The sequence below is a fragment of the Buteo buteo genome, chromosome 14 (assembly GCF_964188355.1).
Source record: "Buteo buteo chromosome 14, bButBut1.hap1.1, whole genome shotgun sequence".
NCBI lineage: Eukaryota > Metazoa > Chordata > Aves > Accipitriformes > Accipitridae > Buteo > Buteo buteo.
This window is the reverse complement of record NC_134184.1, coordinates 30,362,645-30,387,857: the sequence shown is the minus strand read 5'-3', so window position 1 is coordinate 30,387,857 and position 25,213 is coordinate 30,362,645. Positions and strand designations below refer to the sequence as shown.

The window sequence follows — 25,213 nt, the reverse complement described above, 5'->3', positions numbered from 1 at the left end:
TCAAGCCTAATAAAAATAAACCATGTTTTCTTGAATCTTCCATTATGCCTATTGTTCAGCTTCTTAATCATTCTTATTGACCTGAGAAAGTTGAGTTCATGAACATCTCTCCCGAGACATTGTCTCTCACAGCCAGCCTTGACAGCATGTGGGACAGGATCTGGAGTTTACCAGCTCCTGCTCTTTATGAGCAGTGCCAGGGAAGGAGGAGATGAAGAGCTGCCTCAAGATGCACCATTCCCGAGCAGCAGAAAAAGTGGAAGAAAGTGCAGTAAGGACAGACAACGGGCACATGTACCTTCAGCTCCTCAGCAGGTAGCAGTTGGGCTGTTGCTTCCCAGCATCCAAGCTGGAAGCCCCGGTAGTTCCCACTGCCCCCTTATACCTCTGTGCAGCTTCCCAGGCTACTGCAGTGACAGCCGGACAAGGAACAGCCCCTTCCTAAACTAGACCTCAGCTCTGCCGCTCTCCCAGACCAGAGGCATTCTGTGGCACCTCTCTTCCATTCAAAGGGCAGCCTCAAAGCTAGCGCCCTTCTCAGACCACCCTTCCCTGGTAGCTACACAGCTAGAGAATAGGATTGCCCCATCTTCACTTGGCACTCCCTCATTTAGGCATCCAAAGACACACACTACATTTTTTTACTGACCACCGCACAGGACTATGACCTCATGTTCAGTTGTCAATGACGCATTACACAGAGGAGTAACCTTCCCGCAAACATATGTACAACAAACCCCACCTACAGTGTATTCCTGGGCGTATAAACTTCATATTGGTCATATTAAAATGTTATCCTAACCAACTATCCAAATGGTTCTGCATCAGCAAAGTATCTCCTTATTGATTACACTCACAGTCTGTATCGTCTCCAAACTTCATCAGTAACTATCTCCTTCTTGATCACTGACTAAAAATAAATAGGACCAAGAACCAAAACACAGCAACATTTTAGTGGTAATTCTCTGCTTCCTGTTTGCCAGTTTGAAGCCGGCGGATAATTTTTGTATAGTTAAATGAAACGGAAACTAATACAGTACATAGTACTAACACTAATTCAAAATAACAAATGAGACATACTCCAAGATTTAACAGAAGAAAGCATCACCTGCTTTGCTGAACAAATTGTAACCAAAAAAGAGAAAAGACTTTGGCACAATCCATTTTCCCTCCACCCACATTGATTAGTATTATATTAGTCTCCCTTAATTTTTAACTGATTGACTTCCAAGTCAGATGTTGTATTGTTTTTCGTACAGTCCCTTTTCATTTTTAAATACCTGGGCCATCCAATTCACCTTTCAAATACGGGCACATCATTTGCTTTTTCAGTCTTGTAGAAATGCAGTGCTCAAAAAGTATTAAAAATATCAACAGCAACTGTTGTTAGAGTTTCTCAGACAGCTCTTTTAAAACTCTTGAATACAAATTGTTCAGACTTGCTGATTTGAAAATCTTCAATTTTAATGAGTGTGTAAAGCTTGTCTTCAATAGCTGTTAATCAACATCCTGGAGTTGTTACTGGAATGAGAATGTCTCTGCTATCAACACTGTGAGATAGTAGCTATTGAGTGGTTTAATTGTCCAACAACCTGGCCAATTTTCTGTGTTATGACATTAAATGACTAGCAAATTGCCTCGATAACCCAAACAGATTTCATTAGCATGGCGTCCTAATACACTTAAAAAATTCTCTGCCTCTTAAAGCTGGTATTTCTCCTCATATCCTTTTGTACTGTAATAAATAAAAGTAGCTGTTTTCTGTAACCCAGGTCATTTTCATCAACAGCAGACTCTCAGTGAAGCTGATGCTGTTTGGACATGTGAGTAAGCTGAACCATTGGTAAAGCACCAACTTCCCTGCGGTGTGCTCTAGTCCCGAATCGTCAGCTCCGTGGCGTGCTCAAGCTTCCAAGACCAGGAGGTTCAGGAGAAGGATGGAAGCTGAGGAGGAGTGAGGTTATCTTCCAAAAGGAAACATGTAGGACAGAACGAGGGGCAGATGCCTAGCCCCCTCCTCCTTGGATTTGTGTTCCTGTGTAGCTGACAGGCACCAGCGCTGCATTTTCACTGTCTCCAGGATGGCTTGTCTGACCAAGAAGAAACTGAAAAGCTGTGGATTGCTCTCCTGGCGCAGCCCAAAGGGAGAGTAACTTGGAAATGGAGTAGTAGTACTACTACAGCCACTCTCTTAAGCGTGTGCAAGAGTGCTTAGTGTATTTTCTGACTTAATCTGGAACCAAACCAATATCCTTTCAATTGCTGGATTCCAGCGCCATTCCTTACTTGAATGGCCAATCCCAGCATACAGGTGACACTAAGAATTTGTGAAGCAGCAGTCACTTCAGGACTGCTAGCTACCAACATCTGCGAGCAGGATACTTCACCTGGATGGGGCAGAAACAGACAGTTCGCTCACGGCATGGGAGAGCACACGGTAGCAAGTTGCTCTGTCTCAATCCAAGTGGGAAGCAAGAAGATCCGGGATGCACGGGGCACATCTCAGCTATCACACGCCTGGTGCACAACACAAAGACGCTCAGAGCACCAGAATGGTCAAAGTCTCTAATTTGACTGCAAGAAATACTTGCATACCTTTACCAAAATGAACTTTCGGGTGATCTTTCAGTACATGGACAAAAGGACAGAAAAACAGAAATCCAGTTCCTCTAGGCATAGCTCCACCTTCAGAAAACAGTGAGCTATATAAAACCACCCCACTAAAACTACATGAGCTGCAATACCATATGTATCACCAAGCGCACAGGAAGAACAAGGGCTCTTTGGAAAAGTTGTCTTGTAGTACGGCACAGAAAGTGGAAAATTTTCACAAAGATGTGCCAGGCTTTAATTTTGTGTTACAGATGACTGTCAGCTGCAGTGAAGTAAAGTTACATGGGTTTGTGGTGATGAAAATTTTACAGCAGCTCTACATTTTTCAAGTCTCAAAAGTTTAAATGTAAATATTCATGATCTCCAGAGAGTATATTTTCCACATCAAATCGATTTTGAATATTTTATCATACAAACCACTAAAATGACTTTGCACGATATTTCAAAGAATACTTACTTGTTCACAAAAGTGGAAAATTTCAACTGCGAGTGTTAGAACATTGAGAAGACGATGAGCATGAAAAACTAAGTGAGCAGATACTGTTCTGTAACTGCTGTCTCTTAAAATGTAGACAGCTTAGCTGGCCATGAAAAATTTCATCTCTTTTACAAATCCCAGCTCTCCTTGGAAATCCCTACTTACTTGTGCCAGGACATTCCTAGTGCAGCTTCAAAGTATTTCAAGGTCACTGTGTAAGATGAAAGCACCACAAAAATAATTCTCTTAGGGTTTATCAGCCACTAAGATGGTTCAACACTGTAGCTAAGCACGATCTAAGTACATTAACTGAATTTTGCATCACTTGAAGATAAACTAAATTTGAATGGATGTCTCCTGTAATGGCAAAAAAAAAAAAATCATATTTGAAAGTAATTGGCTCTTTCATTTTCTCAACTATTCACTCAATAATTGTGAAAGGAGTTAATTTTGAAAAAAGTCTGAATGTTTAAAAATTAGAAACTGATTGAAATCTCTTTGACTGAAGTTATGCTAAACATATCAATGGCATCAAAGAGTTAAAATGAAAACCATGACTAAATCCTGATAAATCAAATCTAATGAATAATATCTGCTTAATATATCACATACAGCAGCAGAAAAATTTAGCATATCAGTGCTAGGGTTACACTGGCAAGGAGAATAGCGAGTAAAAAGGAGTGCATTTATTTCTACTAGATTCAGTTATCAATTAATAAAATATTATAGTGATGACGCTACAGTATCGATAAACAGCCTTAGAGACAGTGGGAGCAGTAGGAATAAAATATTTAGAAATAGCACAGAAGAATTGACAGAAGAATTATCTGACTTTTCACTGCTAATCAGGCAAAGCCAGAGGAGACATCTACCTGTAAAATGAAAAACACATCTTGAAAAAGGTGGGACCTCCTCTCTGGGTCCAGCCCAAGGTAAGCGTTCGCTCCCGCCGGTGCTGGGGAATGCATGCTGCGGCTCCGTCCGCTCCCCAAGGAAACACACACAGAGAGAGATGGGTGGCGAGCTTTCCCTTTCGTGCTCCAAGCTGCAAATGTTTAAAGGGGAAACCTTTTTCTAAGAGCCTCCAAGCACAGATTCATGGAGAGAAGACAGCCATTTGATTCAAGCGTGCTCTGCTGATGTTTCCCCCCCCTTGCCATACTCAAGTGTTGCTAAGCTATAATGTTATGTGATGCTCAAAGCTATCTGTAGGCACACTAACCCTTTGTTCTGCAGGGCAGCTGAGTTGTTTCTATCGAGAAAGAACAAACTGATGCCAGACAGCTTTGGTGACTTTGAAAAACATCACCGATATAAATAGTAAATCCCCCCCTCTAAAATAGTTTTTGTCTATGGCACAGAGAAAGGCAAAAAGTGACACCGAATCAGGCTGTAGTTCTTGTGTTGGTGCAGATGCTCCCATCGACTGCAAATGGAAGCTTTCACTACAAACTTAAAGCAGTCAGAGCATCCAGTCCTCAGCACCGCTTCCAGCGTATCTCCTGTGAAAACATCTTGCCACTGCGCACGTGTCCGATAAATGAGGAATATGTATGCGCATACGCTCTGCGGACGACACCCCCCTTGTACAGACAGGGACACCTTTCCGTTCAGTGTCGTCCTGCTGCGTGCATCAGGTACTGTAATCGGTACCAAAAAGAATGTGAAAAGATGCTTTGTGAAAATTAAAATCCTTGAAACATAAATGAAGCTATCTGTTTAACACCATAGGTACTAAACACGATTTGGCCAGCTGATACTACGTATACATCTTAAAGTATTAAAAATAAGGTGTCATTTAGAATAGTAGTATGCATTTCTGTGAATAACCCCCAAACTATGTAAACTTCCTAGACTTAGAGGAAAGAAAGAGACAAACAGTTGTTATACCCTTCTTCCCTTATACAGTTAAATGCAAATTCTCCTTTACAGTCATATTCCTGATATCTCCCTGCATACACAGCTGATACGCCACCTACTGCAAACCCGAGCTGACAGTCGGAGCAATGCTAGCAGCATTTCCATTCCAACATCGTGCCGGAGCTGAATAAAGGTGCTTTTTAAAAAAAAAAAATCTCTTTGCAAGCTGAGAAGAATAAAGCAAGATAGCTGGCTTTTTGTCCTAGCTTCGATAATGGAGAGAAAAATAAACAGAAGAGAAAAGGAATGCGAAGAAAAACACAGCAACTCTGAAGGCTCTGAGCAAGACAAGGACTATAAAACGTCTCTGATTACTCTGAATGTTGGTGGCTATCTATATATCACACAAAAACAGACACTAACCAAGTATCCAGACTCTTTTCTGGAAGGGATCATAAATGGAAAAATAATGTGCCCATTCGATGCAGATGGTCATTACTTCATAGACAGAGATGGACTGCTTTTCAGACACATTCTCAACTTCCTACGAAATGGAGAACTTCTTCTACCAGAAGGGTTTCGAGAAAATCAACTTTTGGCACAAGAAGCAGATTTTTTCCAGCTTAAGGTACTCTCGGACGCAGTGAAATCGAGGTGGGAGAAGGAACAGCTAGCATCTCGAGAGACTACTTTCCTGGAAATCACTGACAGCCACGACCGTTCTCAAGGACTTAGAATCTTTTGCAATGCTCCTGATTTCATTGCAAAAATAAAATCCAGAATTGTACTGGTGTCCAAAAGCAGGCTGGATGGATTTCCGGAGGAGTTTTCAGTATCTTCAAATATTATTCAATTCAAGTACTTCATAAAGTCTGAAAACGGTACACGACTCGTACTGAAGGAGGACAACACCTTTGTCTGCACCCTGGAAACTCTTAAGTTTGAGGCTATAATGATGGCTTTAAAATGTGGATTTAGACTGCTGACCAGTCTGGATTGTTCAAAAGGGTCAATTGTTCACAGTGATGCACTTCATTTTATCAAGTGATCACAAAAGCAAAGGAAATGAGCATGCAGCCAGTAAACCTCCTTGACCTGCAGCCTCCTGGCATCACAAATAATTATCTATCTTACTAGCCTTGTACCACAGAGCTCGACTGCTAATCAATTGATGTGAGCTAATGGTATGTAAGTCTCATAATGACATCCATCTCTGGCTTACTTAAGCTGAATGAAAATTTTATGCCTGAATTTAATAAATTATCTGCTAAACATCGTAAACACAGATTGAATGCTTTATGCTATTTGTAATATATGTTTTCTCGATGCTGTCTTTCGACCAGAGAGTCTAGCTGAATTTTTGTGTACTTGTATGACTAACATGCATACACCTAACTGCTCTGCTGAACAGCAGTGAGAGTATTTTCATACAATAAGCAGGCTTAAAATATGTTTTGCTTATAACCCATTCAGAATGGATTTTAACTGGAATAAATGATTTTGAATGCTCATTAGTGTTTATGCTAATCTATTATACTGAATTTGCAAAAAATGAGATTGCAAAAGGGTTTAAAATCAACCAACTTGATTTTAAAGTTAAATGATTTCTCAACTCACTTAAAACCAAATCTATAGCTGTGTGACTACATTAGTAACAATTGCCAAAACCACGTAAACCAACCAAGTAATGCTGGGGGGATTAGTTCTATTACAGCAAAGGAGTTGAATCTGCACAGAATGTTACATTTTCTAACTATATATATACATATGAAATGGATAATAAAAACATTTGATATAAAGTTTCATGTAACGGGTTTCCAGTAATGACATCCTACAACATCAAAGTCACTATTTCCTACTAATCACTTGTGCCCATAAGGACGGGGAATTAACAGAGCCCTTGCTTTGCACAATGGCTTACTAAAAGCAACTAGTACTATTAGTTTTGAATAGACCACCTGCTGGCATTTAAGATGCATCACTCTAAGAAACAGAATAAACACCTTCTTTCTCCTCATCTCTGCTATTTATCAAATCTTTTCATTTATATGTTAAACAAAGCTTTAATAGCTTCTGTGGAACAACCGTAACTAATTTAACCACAAGCATTACAAACCAGTCACTCCGCAAAAGCGGACTGAAAAATCATCACAAAGGGCAAAAGGAAGCCGTACTAACTCTAAGTTTACGCTTCGTCCACCATTGAACCCAACCATCATTCACAGGTTGTATGAACCCAGAATTCAAGTAAAATGCTATTAAGGAAAGAAACAACAACCAAGTTATTTCTCAACTTTCCCAAAACATCAATTTTTTACATAAAAAAATACTAAGAATGTCAACAAAATGCAGTATAATCCATACTAGAAGTGACAACCGAGGAAAACAGCTAACCCAAGACAGGCTGAGAACAGTTTTCTTTTGGATTTTAGAGGGAACAAATCCATCCTTAGTAGTAGTGACTGGGAATGCAAATGCAAGGTCCACTTACCCTTCAACATGAAACGCTATTTCACCTCTAATATACAATAGGTGTTGTTAACTAGGTCCCTCACCAGAGAGGAATTGAGAGGGACTCTACAACTCCAGAGCAGGCAGCAGTGATTGAAACATATTCTAATATGATTTTATCAAATGGGGAAATCCAACCTCTCCAGAATACTCCCTCAGAATGAACCCACTGTCTAGAAACGACAAACTTTTCTATCAAGTCCCCATGTTAGAGGCTTACAGATCATAAAAGATGTGGTTCTAAGCGGAACTCCTCCAAACTGAACTGATTAAAAATCAGATAACTCCACATTTCAGGCATACAAGCTGAAGAACTGTTCATGTAACCCAAAACTGCTCTGAGTTTGTCAAAGTGCATTAACTATCTACAAAAAAAAGATACATAGTAAAGTACAATTCTTTACATACACTGTCACTGTGTGTCATCCCCCCCCCCAAGTTATCTTCAAATTTCTATCTTCAAAAAAATCCTCATTAACCACTAATCTTGTGCCTACAAGAATCTGTAGGACTTCTGTGAAAAGTAAATGTGAAAGCTCCCCCAAAAGAAATCCAAAATCCTGATCTAGAACAAGAACTAGAAACACCATCACACAGAACAATTACAAGAAAAGCCCTTTGTGGACACAATTCTCTACATGAGCAAGAAAAAATGACAAGACAATCTAAAAAAGCTCCATAACTAATCTGCAAGTTTTAAAGCAGCATGCTCTCAGTGCTGTCAAACACACAGCCTGTATAAGCACGAAGTCTAGAGGAGGCCGTTGCTCCTAGATGTCAAATCATCCATTTTCACTTAAACGCTTTTGACTATAACCTTCACTTGTAATGGCTCTTTGAGATTTAAAATGTCATTGCCGTCGAAAAGAAAAAATAGCAAAAATCAATTTTGATTTCATACAGTTCATATACTTATATGTTAATTAAAATATACCATGGTTGCTTGCCTTTCAGTTGGGCTCTTAGGATGCCCAGTATCAAGAAAATATTAGCACTTCAGTATCAGAAAGCAGTACCAGTTTTTCATCATAGCATGACCTTACTCATGAAAAAGCAGTAGAGAATTTGATGGTTCTGCATTTATTACGGAAAATACTTTTGGAATATAAGCTATTCACAAGCTGGTAATCACAAGTAAAATTCAAACCATATAGCTATTCTTAAAAGATTTACTGGAAAGCTTTTATTTGGCAGGCCTTCGGTTCAGAGTACCTACTTCCCCCTTTACCTACATAAAAGAAAGAGCACTTGAAACTCCTTTTTTTTTTATTTAAAGTGAAAAATGTACATCTCTAATCATCAGTAAAAATAAATACTTTTTTTAATTTAAAACTCAATGTTTCATTACGTTAAGCATTTTCCACTGCAATTTATTTTTTTTTATTTCTGTGTAAATAACACTTGACATCTATGGCATACATGTAAAGTCATTTGCTGTAACTTCAATCTTGTCATCTCTCCCCATTTTCATGAGCGCTCATGCCTTTCTACAAGTGTCAGGGATTGAAATTTTTATGTGCCATCTCTGATCAAAGGCACATCACTCAGCTGTTTGATTCACATAGCAGAAACAGAAGGAAGATGAGGGTGTCAAAATCATTCTCTTCCCTGTTCACATTGAACAAATCCACAACTACATTGAATCACACCATATCAGCTACAATCAAGATGCTTCAAACTAGTTATAAACCTGAACAATTTTTCAAACCAGGGTGAGGGGGTGTCTTGCTTTGGTATATGAACAAAATGATCACTTAAAACTTCCATACTGTGCATAATGTTTCCTTTTTACTCCATAAATATGTTCAGCATAACATAAATATATTTTCCATATGGTCAGTCACTCAGGTAGATGCTTGTGTTCCACCACTGTAGGCTGTGCCAAAACAGGTACCAAGTTATACATGAGTTACCTTTTCTATCTTCTCTTTAAGGTTGGAAATTGCATATTTAATACTACTATGACAATGAGAAAGCTGCAAAATCAAGTGCTTAAGTCAGAAATACTAACAGTTGTTCTAACATTACTTTGAATACGATGTGCATGCAAAGTATTTCTATTCATCTTTCTCTCATTAAGAGCTGGATCACAATGAACTTATTGGAACAGTCCTACAAATATCAGGAAGGAACAACAATTTCCATAATTTCTCTGATGATCTTCAATTGTTTGGGTAGGAATAAAAAAGAACTTCCCCCCCATTTCCCCAAGGAGGCACTTAACCTGCTCCCACGCAGGTCGGCTCCTCTTGCCCCCCTGCCCATCTTCTCGGGTGAGAAAAAAGGACCACCACGCAGACAACTCAGGAGGGACAGAGGGAGCTGAAGGCAGGACTGACCCCCACACACTAAAAAAAGACTATCCCCACCCCTGTGAGTTCCCTGAATGACTGCTCATGAAGGAGCAGTGCCAAATGGACCAAAATACCCATCGTATTCCATTGTATTCCACACTTCTACGCCCAGCTTTTCCACTGGTGGAGAAGCCAACGGCTCTTTTATCACGCTTGGCAGTACACTGGCATAGTTATCACCTATCTGGGTTTTTTCCTACGTAAGGACAAAACATAAGAGTGGCTGCACTATGTCAGACTAAGGTCTATCTAGCCCAGTGTCCCCTGGTGACTGTGAACTCTTTCCATCCCCTGATTCTCCACATCTCTGGGCAGAATCCGCATTTCTGATCCTTTGACCCTCACATCCTTCCCCTTATCTCGTCTTCGTCCCACATCACACAACTACTTTTCGGTTTTCTTTCACCGTACCCCTCCCTTTCACCAGGAGGGCTGTGGGGCTCTGTGAGAGTTGGGCAGCAGCCTGACTCAAGAGGAGAAATCAGTAAAGACAGTGGCCAAAAGCAGATGCCTAGGAAAAAATGTAAAAACCAGAAAATACCATACACGATGATGCTCCCTTGAAGTATACTCTCAGTCTCCAGCCACTTACTGCCCAATGACTTCTAGAGCCAGATGTGGTTTCTTGGAGGTAGCCTTGATGTTGTGAAACACGCAGGCTGGGCAACAACGTCAAATTACAGCTCCAACTCCGCACCTTCAGTACCTGCTCACCCACCGACCAGTGTTTCACAGCACCATAATTGCACTATTGACATTTTGACATATTGACTCATGCCTTATTTTTAATTGTGTTTTTGCATTTGTACCTATTACACCTGTGTACGTGGCAATTGGTCACTTCTTTTCTACAGTAATTAATATTTCTTTAGATCCTAAAGGGGAAAAAAATTTACATCATTATTTGCACCAATCAGTGGCATTGTTATTTTCACCTCTTACTTAAAATCATTACAAGGTTTCCATTCAGGAAGATGGGAACAGCTTAAGGAAATTATCTGCCTCCTTGTCTCCCCGCTAGTATACAAGTAGAATAAGGGCAGGCAACAAATATCACAATTTAATAACAGCAATGCCTCATCCATGAATTTATTTGTGTAGAAGGGTCATGTTGCCCTAATTCTGTTGACTAATGAATCAGGATTGGGGATGAAGGGGACGAGTTAACTTGGGTCTGTGACAAAATAAATATTATTTTCTTAGGCTAGAATTATTTCATCTTTGCTAGATAAGTATTGCCTAACCCTAATTTTGTCTCCTGTCCTGCAACACAGAGCAGAAATTCTTAGATTGACAGGAAAGTGACTACTAGTTAAAAAACTAAAAGTATTTTCATTTGGAGAGATAGGTTTGCATAATTTACTAGGCTGAAACAAAAGCAATCAATAAGGCACAGGAAATTTAAGATCAGAAAATTAATGTTATGGTTTTTAATTACTTTTGAAATAGACACTCTGTAAGTCCTATGCACCAGTATATCACACAGAACATTCTCTCAAAACACTGCCTCTATAAATCATCATCATTCACAATAAAATGCCAGAAAACGAGAAGCGCGGCAAGGACTGGGGAAGGTAGGAGGGAGATGTATGATGATACCTGAGGAATGCGGATGAGCAAGCACTCAGAATAAGAAAGCACAGTTGCCTTTCTTTCTGAAAGAAATTGCATAATATCCTATAGAACTAGACAGTTGATTTCTTTTCCTAAAAATGCGTGTAGTAGGAGTACCACACACAGCTAAAGCAACAGTCTCCCAAAAAGCTGTTTCTGTCTGCGCTGGTAACAGTTTAACATCATTGCCATTATCATTTAACACCATGTTTGTTCATTTTAAGCTTCAGAAAAGAATACTGTTCTGCTGCTTCAGAAACAAAAACGTTCACAAAACTGGTATAGTAATTATAGCTGTAAACAGCAGCTACTCATTTAAAACCCTGCGAGGCATGATGACATGCGAGTTCAACATGATAAGGTTTCAAAAGCAAGCAGTTAGAAGGTGACTGTTAAAAGTCAAGCCATTCAGAAGGTCTGTAAACTTCTCCTGATAATGCCAAAAACGACCATAGCATTGCCTTGTTTACTGGAGTCGTGACTTTTGCGGCTACAACCTCAGTTTACAGAGTTCATGAAACCCACAATCTTTCCACACATTAAAGAGGGATTCCACTAGTCCCACCCCAAGTTCAAGTTACCTGAAAACTAGATCACTGTGCTTTTCCAGGCTACAACTTTTTTGCCTTTGACAGCACCTCATCCCAAGCTCTCAACAGCAGCGCTGTTCCAGGTATGGAAAGCCTGGCCAAAAGGAGTTGGCAGGTTTTCTTGCTCACATCTCCTGAAGGGAGATTCGGCGTCCTGTGTGTAAGGGGATGGCACTTCACTAGCTGCAGGAGCACACCGAGGAGATGAGAATTCAGATTTAAAAGCCCAAGGCTGCTTGCTAGGGAGACGCCCCAGGAAGATGAGGTCCAAGGGGCTTGTTAGAGCCATGGGCCTGATGCTCAGGGAAGCTTGTAGTGCTGGACTCCCTGAGCAGTGAGGGTGAGGAGGGAGCAGTGTGGTGAGAAAGCCTACAATACCTGAGCAGTCGGAGAGGAAGAGGAGGGCTGAGGGACTCCACATCAGTGACTGTCACCTGGAGACCTTGGGTTTAGGGAGAGGATGCCAACACAGTGCAACACTGAGGCTGTACAACACAAGTAACGTCTAATTATCCTGAAATTACTAAATTAAAAAAAAAAAAAAAACACAAAAAAAATTCCCTTTTGGCTTTTCATATGTCATGTTTCAGAAAGGCAATTTGCTTTTTTGCAGCAGACGTCAGAGAAATGGAGAGATTCATTTTTTGTAAAATTTGTTAATGCAAAACCTTGAGCTACAAATCTACTGCTGCAGCTCCACAGAAAGCTGCTTGTTATCTCAAAGGAGGTTCTTGATTTTGTACCATAGTGAACAGATGAATAAAAAAAAGAACAGGTCAGAGGTGGGTACAGACTCTCTCAATTAGGAAGAAAAAATTAAGCAAACAAACTAGCAATGAACAGGCTAAGCATCAAAAAATGTAAACAGAATAAGCAACTGTAACACTAAACCCAGTCATTTATTGCCTTTCTACCACTTAAATAAAGCCTTTAGCAAGTATTAGGGATAAAGCAGTACATTTTCTCAATGCTGAAACTGGTAATCTCTGAGGAGACAAATTAAAGGTCCTGCAAGCCAGGCTGATAAGAATCAGCTTAAGAGAGAAAAAGGTACTCTCAGGTTAGGAGTCTTATCAATGCTAACTTTATCTAAGGCCTGCAGCATTGCCAGGTCTTGTGATACTTCCAACACATTGTCTAAAACGAACAGCAAATAATGTTCTTTCCCAACAGGGCAGAAATCTAACATGTAGGCTATTTTATGCCTTCTCACGTGATAATAAAAGTCAACCTCTGTAAGACTTTTGTGCCACGCACAGGTGATGATTTCAGGGTTTGCCCACAGAGTACAGTGCAGAAATCCCTGAGACAACCTGCACGAGTAAGACAATATGCTGTAGCAGAACTACACGCTGTTCCTGCTCCGCTATCACCGCAGCTGCTGCCAAGATGCTGGGGCTGGAAAAGCCTTATAGCTCAGGAAGAGCACCAAATGAGCTCTGCTAGACTGTTTCCAGACTGAAGCGTACAGAAAGCTCGGGTCCTGCTGTGCTGCAGCCTCCAGCGCTCTCGCAGCTGCAGTTAGCCAAGGCAGAGGTAAGACACAACCTCAGAAGAGCTGCTCTTGCTTTTGCTTCCATTGCCTTCCCCCTCAAAAGCTACTCCCATGGTTAAAAAGAAGAAACTTCAACTATCTCTGATGCAAGCTGTGTAACAGTACAGAACTGGGGAAAAAAAAAAAAAAAATCGGGGAAAAAACGAAGCAGAGCCTGAGAGTAATAGGACTGGATCAGGCTAAAGGTCTGCTTTGCTCAGCATTGTGACTCCAGCAAAGTGGCCAAAACCAGATATCCATCAAGAAGCCTAAGGGCAGAGCAGACATGAATGATTCTCCTACTGGGTATGTATCCCAGCGTCTACCAGGCTTTTGTGGCTTGAGGTCTCTTAAATCAGATATCCTCTCAGTCTTAGTGCCCTCGGGTGGATTTTTTTCACGTACCTCTTTGGTCTCCTCTAAGGTCATGTAAGCCTTTAGCAAATACCACCTTCATGTCCACATCTTCTGGCAAGGAATTCAATAGCTCAATTACATTCTGAGTGCAGAACCACCTCTTTTTATTTACTTTGAAACTGCCTCCTGCTAGCTTTACATCTCCTACACACCAGTCTTCTACTAGCCAAGGCAGCAAGCATTCGATCTCCCCCTGCCCCTTTGATCCATCGTTCAAGGCTCTAATTTGCAATACTGCAAAGGTCGTGATCCTGCTGGTAGGTGGGTGAACTGCAATAATCAGCAAAATCCCTCACAGAAGACAAACACAATTTGTGGAGTCACAATCTGCGATGCCAGGCATGGCTGAAATTCCTGGGATTTCTCAAGAGTCAGAAGGGAAGACCAAGAACTCCGATACGAGCCAAAAGCATGCTTCTGCTTAGTGCAATGCTTCGCTGGATGTAGACATCGTTGAAGGACAGAATAGGCTTGTGGGATTAACTCCCACCATTTTATATCGGGTTCTGTTCTCAGGATAGAGACTGAATGACAATAAATACATCAGTCCTGCTCAGGCAAACATAAATGTTAGAATATTCATACAGAATACTAAAATAAATAGCCAGACCCTAAGCACACTAAGGCCATTTATGCAAGTTCTTAAAAAAATGTAACTCAGGTTTGTGTCGACCTACATTAACTCCACACCCTTTTTGCTGTTCTACCAGTCTACCTTCCCTATTTCTCCACAATATTTATTATAACCAGTATGACAGACTTTGACTACACATACCTTAAAGCAGGAATTGTTGCTTCTTTGTGTGTTTTAACAGCTACAAATGGAGTCTCATTACTGATTATGGCTCCTGGAAAACTACTGGGAGGCTTATAAAAGTTTTATTGCATTCATCTGCCAACAAAACCAGTTACATTTCCGAGACAAAAACTGTTTCTGTGGCTTGAAAATGGCAGATTCCATAACCAAGTTATATTCAACAGTGAGTTTCGAGCTAGCATTTAAATTAGGAATTAGTTTTACTCCTCCTGATGATCATTTTTCAGTTAGAGTTTCACTTTGAAGTATAATTAATATATGCTAACTGCTTTAAAGAGGATTAAATCAAACATGCATTTAACAGCTTTATACAGTCCTGTGCCGTAACAGCTTTTTTTAACAAAAAATTGCTGATTTTACCACATGCAGTTCAGTGTTTATCAAAGTGCTTACACTGAATTTCAAATATTCCGACACATGTATAATCAACACCTGACTTTTTTTTATTGCAACATCAAAAAACAAAGCAAATGTGAGCTACAGACAATTCAAGTGTTCTATAGTTGTGACTGCAGTTAAACATGTACATTCATGATTGGCAAAATTTTAATACTATGTTCACACAATATTGTCTGTAGCAGTTCAGATAATTTACTCCTTTTAACCAGAGTCAAATCAGAAACGGTGCCAATGGTGCCTTTCCCTTCACTTAGAAGGCACTTTTACTACTCACTGGCAGGTTTAGGGAAAAGAGATGACTAACACCTTGTCCTTAAGCACGTTAAGTACTGAAGGCTGCTATTTGCTATAAACTTACATCAAAGACTTTAAGAGCTGAAATTTAGGTACAACAGGATTTCAATTGGCTTGAAGAAGGTTCAGGAATTTCAACCAGTAGGTTGCACATAACACTCCCTGATGTACACATTCTTGAAGAAAAAGGTGCATCTGCAGTTTGTGTACAGAGTTGATATATCCCCCCACCCCCCCAAAAGCAATATTATGCTTTCAAAACTACATTCTCAAAGCTTAGGCAACATTATAATCAATCGCTGCCCATGCGACTTCCATTTAACTCCCTTCCACAAAGACAGTACCAAATTACATTTGCTCTCACATGAGAATGCATTTCTTTACCATATCATTCTCAACAGACTACACAGGCTCAGGGTGCAGCTTCTGGGTATTTTTATTGGGGCAGGGGGGAAGGTGGGGAGCAGGTCACACTTTAAATGGCACAAATGCTTGGTTTTCATAGCTTCTGTCATCACCGACAGCACTTACAGGCAGGTACAAGCAAAGCCATCAGCAAACAGGAGCCACATACATATATTTGAGTTTAAATCACTTGCTCATCACCATATAGGAACAAGCAAAGCCAATTCTCATTTCTCTTTTCCTTTAGCTGAGTGTGCAATCTGCTACACTCACATTTAACACAAAGCCTTCAGGCACTCAACAACACTGGTTGAATCGCCAAGCAGTATTTATCACAAGCAGTAATCAAATATGATTTCTGTACAGAAAAAGTGATCTAAAATGATAATATGCAAAAGGAGCTCAAATTAAGATTAGGTAAACTTGTTTCAGGTATGTCTTGATTCCTGAATATTTTGACTATAACCATAGCATCATTCAAGATAACTATGGATACTAAAGGTTTGCATGGGCTCAGCCAACAAGGATACTTCATAGAAGGAAAATCCATGAGGGCCTGTTAAAACACCATCACCCCAGCTCTAGATCTCTTGAGCTGTGAATCATTAAAGGCTGGAAGAAGTATTTTGGGGAGGTATCACTATGCTTCTGAGTTGCTCTTATCCTCTTCTCAAGGCATCTGCTATTGACTACCACTTAGGACAGGATACCAGCTAGATGATCTTTGGTCTGACTCAGTATCACGTTGTCTTTCTCCAAACAGTATCAAGTAGAGCAGCAACGCTGGTACTATCTCGCCTTTTGGTAAGTAGTTTACAACCATTCAAACAATAAATGTGATTAAAAATGTCATATATAATACTAATGATTTATGACAAGAAATTCTGGATTGACAGTACCCTCCCAATGTAAAAACGTGGGGGAACTTTTTAAGGATGTAAATCAAAGGATTTTTGAATGTTATTTATCTCATTTACCTCCTTTATTTACTTTCTAACTACAAATAAACCTTACATATTTTTATTACAGTAACTCCCAAAAGCAGTCATTAGGGTCTTGTTATGCTAAAATGCTACATAAATACATAAAAGACATCATCTTTCGCTCAAAAGTACTTATTGTAGGCCAAGATAAAGTAGATTGGCAAAATGGAGCACTCGATAACCTGAATTACTTGAGAGGTAGTTTGGAAAAGGTCATCTGAGTTCCACAATGATTTCGAGAAAAAAAGTGAATAAGCAAATAAGTGCAACTGATGGTTGAGAGTCCTCCTTTAAAGACCCCAGTGTAAGCAACTACCATCGCTCAGAAACTGAATCCACAACCAGCTTGATTCCATCAAATGGGTTTAGCACTCATCTTGTCAGCGTATTTGAACTGCCCACAGCATACAATAGCTCATTCTTCTGACCAAAGCAAAATACAAACAACTAAACACGTGGCCATCTTACACAATATTTGCAGAACCAGGAGGAGACACCAAGAGTGAAAAGCAGACAATCCAATCATTCAAACACAAACTGAAACAGAATAAAAAACCCAAAAGCCAAGGAAAATAAAGGGTGCACCCCTACAACTAAAGAACATCAGAAAAATGCAATGTATCAAAATTCTGATTCATTTTAGCAGTTAAACTCCCAAGATCTGCTTTACATATGACATCCCACAGCAGTGAGTCTCAGTTTTCAAGTGGTATAAAATACTAATCTCAAAAACCACACCACAATAAACATATCATCAGTGAGCAGGTTTTAACAACTAACGGAGAAAAATTGCAAGCTATAAAACACACCTTGGATTCAGTACAAGTCTACAGAGTATAACATTTCTAACACTAGCCTTTTGACATGCTTAAACCAGTGTAATAAAAAGCATCTCAATATTACAAAGAATTCCCTCCTACAAAAAAAACCCAAACCCTACTCCTAGCCAGACACAAAGTATACACTGTTGACAACACTTGATGTTGAAACACAATTCAAACAAAAGTCAAATATTAGAAAAAACAAGACATCTTCATGTTAAAGTGTCCAAAAAATTACTTTCAAGAAGACATTTTGAAAACCCACTAGCATTAGTCTTAGGAATTGCTTTTTAAGAAAGGCAGGGGCATAAGGCTCTTTCCAGTCCATCTGCTATCTCTGCCATTACCACTCACCAGTGCCAGCCCAGTCCTAGTACTATTTAATCTGTGTGCATCAGAGGTAATCCTTCTACTAACAAAACCGAGATTTGTCTATATATTTTGTATTAGCTGTGTCTAGTTTCCCAGGTTCACAGGTTCTTGCTAACATGGGCGCTTATTTGCGCTAGTATGTTAATGATATTTTTGAAACACCTCTTTAATAAAAGCAGAAAAGGGGAATTTTATTAAACACTACTTGGCACTTTAACATTCTCATGCTGTTGTGTACCTATCTGGGAATTTCAGTAATGTAAGCCCAAAGGATTTAGTAGAAGAAAAGGGAGCAGGCTGGGAACACACCACCTCAAGAGAGCTCTGCTCGAGCTGCTGGGAAATATCCTGCCCAATATAAGCATGTTGCCCATTTCACAAAAAAATACTAATCGAAGGGCAATACTTTTATTTACTACTCTGAACTGTGTAAAAAACCCACTTTTATTATAGCCATTGCAGTTTGAGAAGCACCCTTAGAATTTTTAACTGTGCTTAAGATGTCGTTGGACTGACTAATACGTAACTGGTAGGTAATATCAGCGAACTAACCATTTCTGACTCTTTCCAAAGAATTTATAAATATTTCATAAGAAATTTGCTTTCATTAGAAAACTAAATAAAGTACAATACTAGAACACTATTTTTCTGACTGCTTAGTCTATGCAATTAAAATCAAGTAACAAAAGATTTGGAAATTTGCTACAAACTTTCCAATCAAAAGAGGAAAGAATTCTAATTAAAAAATACAGACAATGAACCTAATAAAAAAAAAAAGAACTGAGAAATAAAAAAGAATTTCTAAAATAACATCACAATTCTAAAGCTCTCCCTCAACATTTTATTCCCCTTCATTTTAATAAAAAATGATAAGAATTTAAGCTTTTGGTCGCAGCAGATAATCAGTTTATGAAGTAATTTTTTTAACTTTATTATATTCTACCCTAGAAATACAACAAAAAAAGACTTTTTTTTTTTTAATCTACAATTTTTGAAAAGAAAACTTAAAAGCTGCAGTCATAAGTAATTTCTTAAGTGTTTCAAAGAAAGTGTCCATACTCACCAGCACTGCTGCTTTCAGATTTTTCTTCTGGTTGGCTTTCTGGAAAAAAAAACAAACGAACAAAAAAGGAAACGTAATGTTTCTGTGTTGATTATTTGAAATTACATCTAAAGAGTGGGTTGTAAAGCACAGAATGATAAAAATCATAATCACTGGGTTTGATTAATGTCTATAAATTTACTTTCTGAAGAAAAATTTGCCACTGGGAGCAACAACAACAAATTCTCCTTTAGCGCCCAAACTCACAACTTATATGAGAGAACTCCATTACACCTCCAACAGAGTTCTGCAAGAATGAAGTTACACATTTATACAAAATCAGTAGTAGGATTACGCTTAAGCAATGAATAGTATCCATTTACCTCACTGGTCACTCTAGACAAATAAATGTTATCTTTGTATATTAAAAAAAAATACAATCAAGGTTCTGCAAAAGAATGCTCTTAACTAGCATTAGGTAAATTTTTTAACTTGATCAACCTCTTCTCTACCATTTCTACAGATCACGCAAGAATTTATTTCTTCAACTTTTCCCTGTCTGATCATTGGCCCTCAAATGGTACTATAGCCCAACTTGTTAGGTACAAAAAATACACATAATCAGAAACGACTCCTGTTCCACAGAGCAGAGAATCGATGTATGAAGGAAAAACCTAGACACAAGTGTTGCAAAGTGACTTGCCAAAAAATTATCACTCGGGTGAATGTCAGAGTCAGATTCAGAAACAGCTTTCTGCATGAAATTCCAATCCCATGTTTCAAGAAATGGCAGCCGGCGGATGTATTTTGGTAAACTGAGTTCTAACACTTACCAAGTCCCATGAAATTAAACCCCTACATACATTTGTCAACCTGAAATTTGACTGCTCCTCCTGTATTTCTCCTTTTTACACTTCTTCTAAGGTAGAGAATAAAAAGAACATTTTCACTTATCTGAAATACAGTTTAAAATGGTAAAATATACTTGTCCTTAGCTTTCAACTCAGACATGTCACAGCTATCATTACAGACCATTTACTTACAGGCAAGAGTAAATTACTGCTCTAAGTTGGAGAATACAGGCTGGGTATTAACAGAAATGAAAACATGAAATATCTTACAAAACCTTTTTCTTGCCACTGATTCTTGCTGGCTTTCATGGCTGATGGCCCTGTTTTCTCATTGAGATGGCTGACAGCTGGAGGACTAATGCAAATGGGAAAAAGACTATCTCACAGACCCTTCTTTCTTCACCGGTGGCTGTTGTTAGTCTTTGAAGCTGAAGGCACATGCTTTCTCTAATGAGAAAACATCATTACATGGCCTCTTCCCACCCATGAGTATTCACAAAGCAAGTTAAGATCCCTGCCAACTTTCAGATATACATGCAGGACAGCGTGTTTGCAGAAAAACATGTATCTTCTCATCAACATTATTCTTTGTGTGTATTTAGCATATTTACAGCATAATGTTATCACCCAACCAATACCCTAATTCAATTGTAACTTAATTATGGAAACATCCGGTACACACACAAGAAGCAAAGAGGACGTAATGAACAATGTGCAAACATAGCAAGATATCAATGCCTGCCTGGACTGAGATGTAAGAAGCAGCTGGATTTAAAGCTGTTTCTTTTTAACTCCGTTTCAACGAAAGACTAGCTACCTAGCCCAAACTACCACATAAGACATCACACTTCAAAATTGTTAATAACATCTCTGATTCAAACAACAATAAATATGTATCATGTCTACAGGGGCAGTGTGTGTGTATTTGCTTGTATGTATCAACAGTATCTGCCCTCAACAGCAAAGACAGAAAAAGAGACAAAATTCAAGCCCTGCAAAAAGTAGTGGTCTTTTTTCTCATCATTAGACAATTTGCATTTTTCATGATTAGGTCACAAGTCTCTGCTTTGAAATTCTTCTCAGTACTAATATCAAGAAGGTAAAAGAAGTTGTACTATGTCTACTCAAAATATTTTACCAATGCAGACTACAGCTGCTCAGCCTCCTCCACAACATGTGAGATTCACAGATAAATGTCAACAGGTTGGGGTTGGTTGGTTGGGTTTTTGTTGTTGTTTTTTTGTTGGGGTTTTTTTTGGCAGGGAGGTTGGGTGGGGTTGGTTTTTTACACATACATCAGTGAGACTGAAAAAAACAAAGAAAATTTAAGCCAATGAAGTAGGCAGAGAGCCAGTTCTATTCCCATCACACTGAGTCCATTCTAATATACTATATATTTTGTGCATTATATCCTTGATTGTTTAAAATTGTATAGGAATTAACAGTCTATAGTATCAATTAAAAAAAATGAAAAGAAAATTAGGGGCTTACCCCTGCCAGCCAGCTAAACCCACTTTACAGTAATTTGTTAATCCTCACAACATTCATATCAACTAAGTAAATAAATATAATTCCCATTTTTTAGAGATGGAGAAGAGAGATGATATAAGCAGTCGCGGTTGTTTTCTAAATGGACTGTGTGTCACCATAATACATACAAAATCTCGACCCATCAAAATGCTGTCTGTAATTAGAGTAGCTTGAGTCACATATTCTGCTTTTCTGATGATGGGTTGCATCTTCTTTATGATCCTCACAAATATTTGGAAATTTGCATAAATGTCAGAGATCTGAAAGGCTGCTGTTGCTTCTATTTCTTTTGATCATGAGGCTGCTGATAGGTTTTCCTCTTCTGCTAACAGTCCATAAAAGACTGAAGTACATAAAGGAACAAAGAGGCATTAAGTAAGACCCCAAAGCGTTTTGGAGACTGGAATGTGTGGTTGAATGACAGCCTGAACAATTGGAAAGTACTGTTAAAGTAGTCAGGTATATGTCAAAACTCCTCAGCAGGCAGACCTAAGACAGCAGAATGATGAGGGAGGGAGTTTATTTCCTAAATAAGAGTTTGATGAAAAATTGGAAAAGTCAAACATTCATCTAATACGATTAGAAGCAGTGTCACAAGGCATCAAGATTCTGAGCACTACATATTTTACTGGAAATAATTAAATGTAATTATAGCAGTAACTGCTTTAATGAAAGAAAGAAACATCTTTCCAGGATTTTTGTTAGTGTTTCTTCCCTTCACATTTCTTTAAATGGCTGGATATATCTGATTTTTCAAAATACAAATATACAAAATACAGAATACAAACCTCTGAATATTCATTTTCACTGGAATACAATCACGCATTGTAAGTTATATAGGCACGATTCATGTACAAACTCAGAAAAGGTCCTTTCATATATGAGAAGCTGTATAAAGGAAAAAAAAAACCAACCCAAAACAAGGGGAGAATATTCAAGGGGTGTGCGAATAAAGGAGCTCTTCTAAAAGTATATAGGCAGAGTTATGTGTATTATTGAACAGGAATACAAAAAAAAATTAATTTCATTAATTGAGATTCTGAAAGAAGAGAAGACTCAGAAAACTGGAGAAGAACGCAATGTTAAGAGCCAGCAACCTTCTGTGAAGCATGAAGCAGTAAAACAATCCATGCATGAATGCTGCTCAGAAACAAAGGTCTGGTAGTCATTCTGTCAATGGAATTCTCTAAACACTTTTTACTTTCAGTAAGATGGAACAAGCATGAAGGAATTTAAAGTCACTAAAATAGGCATTAAGGCAATCCCACTTGTGAAGGGGGAGTTGTGAAGATATATTCAAAATTTCAATAAAATGAGTCATCTCACCCAACTTTACAGAAATATCTTATACTTTATTTGTGCCTACAGTGTAAAACCTTCCTCTCCACCCATCAGTCCTTTACAGTTAGGGATGCAATTGCCTGCCAAGGTCTGTGTTTTCCCAAGTCACATTAGTAGCACATTTTTCCAAGAACTAGCTGAGTAAGAAACTTTTATCATTATCTATAACATAGCTGCATTTTTTATTTAGAGCCAGCAATCCTAAACTACCTGCTGGCAGAAGAATGAAGCAACAGGCAATTAAAGCAGTAAGGAAATTAATTTATAATCACAATCAGAAGAGTTTGCTGTTAAATGTTTAACAAAAGCATGTTCCCATTCCTTCAACCAAGAAAGAAACTGTCAAATTATAGCATTTCCTTATGCCAGGGTGTCTGCCAGTAGGAAGCTCAGAAAAAAACAATTTTAACCAAACACACCCTATATCAAACCCATGACTTGCCCCTAGATAGTTCTCAGCTATACACGCATAAGAAAAATTCATTTTGTTCAATACAACACATTGAAATATATGCAAAATGCTCTCCTTTCCTCCTGCCCAAAAAATTACAGCTATGATAGCTGATGACAAAGACAAGATAAAATGACTGGAAGCACAAATAGCATTGTTGCATAGCAACTGTTGATGTACATATGGTGATCTTTATGGAACAGAATGTAGTTCATATTTAATGCAGAAATAATACTGAAACCAGCCTAGACAGCAAGACCTAGACAGCAAGAGACAACTGTGCTTTGGATGCCTCTGCAGTCATCACAGAAGCCACACTTCCCGCCAGCTTTGCTAAACTGATGTTCAGGAACACCACCGCAGGTCTTAGTGATTTGCCCAGCAATGAAGACAACACCACGTCTCACATGTGCAAACAGCCTTGCAAAGGAAGCAGGGAGGTATTTTGCAGCTACTACTTTCGGAGTGCATTGCACTACTCTGTATTAATCATTGCAGCTATTTCAAAATACAGAAATCGGAAAAGAAAAGGAACAGGAGAAACCCCAGAGTTAGTCTAAACAGAAAGTGCACCCTGTGTGAAAACCAGCATAGAACAGATTTTTAACAGTATCTGGGATGGGATCCACTTTATCCAGCTTTATATTAGCTCAGATCTAGTGCACACACTGCAGAAGACCAAGAAACTGCAATTCATTAGACTTTGGCCATAACAAATGGCACCTCAGAAAACCCTACTGCTGCCCATTAACTAATAGAGGACCACCAGAGATGCAGAGGTTTACAATGCAAGAACTAAAGGATTTCTTCCAACTACAACAGGTATTAGAAGCAAGTTCAGTTAAGACAAAACAAAGCCAAACCCACAGAAAAACCATCCAGAAATCTAGAAATTACATCATCCAGAAAATATTAAATTACTTGTCAAATTTAATCTCTTTTGCTTGCTCTAAGTGACCTGACAAGTCAATGTGAAGTGCTGAATTATCCAGAATATGTAAACTCCCTGCAGCATCTTCCAAGATTACCAAATATTTCAGAGGCAGCTTTGTCATCCCTCATTCATCTTCTGAAAGACCGTCAAAAAGATGGTCACTACAACATAAGGATCCCAGTATTAGAAGGCAGCACATAAAATAGATCTTGGGGCTTTTAATGGAAAATAAGGGAAAAAACCCAACCCAACCCAGAACCAAACAAAACCCACCCTTTACAAAAAATATCCAACTGGTTTATGCCATTTGATCCAATTTAGGTAAGTTCAGTCCTCAAGAAGGGTATTGACTGAGAGCAATAGTGCATGAAGCACGTTTTTTATCCATATTTCATTTGCATAATTCCTCAAACGCATCCTTCCAGATGTAACACTAGCAATGCCATCTGCAGTTCCATACCAGCTTAATCTTTGGCCCACGGTTCCAATCGGCATACTGCTTCTGTTACATGGTGCACTTCGCAAAAGAGAAAGGAACATCACCAATGCTTTTCACAAAAATATTCTAATTATAATTTGAAGACAAATACTGGTCTGTGAACATACGAATGAATGAATTTCGATTTCCTATGACTGTCTCTTACTGCGGATTGACTGATCTGCAAAGATGTGTAAGTTTTTATTAAGTCTTTTTCCATGGATGATATAATTACAGTGGTTTTTTCCATGTGGACTTTCTGGCATCAAATAGGGTAGCAGCCTTTCTTTCAGTTGGGATATCCATAGTTTCATTCCACTCTTCAGACACCTGTTTTTACACTAGCCATAATTCACCAGGAAATTTGTTGAAATTGGCCGTGAAGCTCAAAACATATTGGCAATATACATTTAAACACAAGAGTGTGGCTGCAGGAACGTGGTGTCTGTAAGAAATGTTGACTGGAATTTGGAATATTTGTGTCACATTCATCTTTACAACTGAAAAAAGTCATGCAAGAAAAG

General features: G+C 38.8%; 2 protein-coding genes across 3 annotated transcripts in view; one reads left to right on the top strand and one right to left on the bottom strand.

Annotated features, from left to right (window-relative positions):
- Window positions 1-25,213, bottom strand: part of GTF2F2 (general transcription factor IIF subunit 2) — a 90,042-nt gene that overhangs the window by 52,927 nt on the left and 11,902 nt on the right. Inside the window, exon 5 of one of the 2 annotated variants that reach the window (XM_075046176.1) lies at window positions 19,126-19,164. The exons of the other annotated variant lie outside the window; for it this stretch is intronic. Coding sequence (XP_074902277.1) covers window positions 19,126-19,164 — 39 coding nt within the window. The remainder of the gene's footprint in view (window positions 1-19,125; window positions 19,165-25,213) is intronic. 2 annotated transcript variants of the gene reach the window in all.
- On the top strand, window positions 4,732-6,583 carry KCTD4 (potassium channel tetramerization domain containing 4). Its single transcript, XM_075046178.1, has one exon. The coding sequence runs from the start codon at window positions 5,226-5,228 to the stop codon at window positions 5,997-5,999; it is 774 nt and encodes a 257-aa protein (XP_074902279.1). The 5' UTR covers window positions 4,732-5,225; the 3' UTR covers window positions 6,000-6,583.

Excerpts from the sequence above, each read along its gene's own strand:
- KCTD4 (XM_075046178.1), top strand. The coding sequence starts at position 5,226 with ATGGAGAGAAAAATAAACAGAAGAGAAAAGGAATGCGAAGAAAAACAC.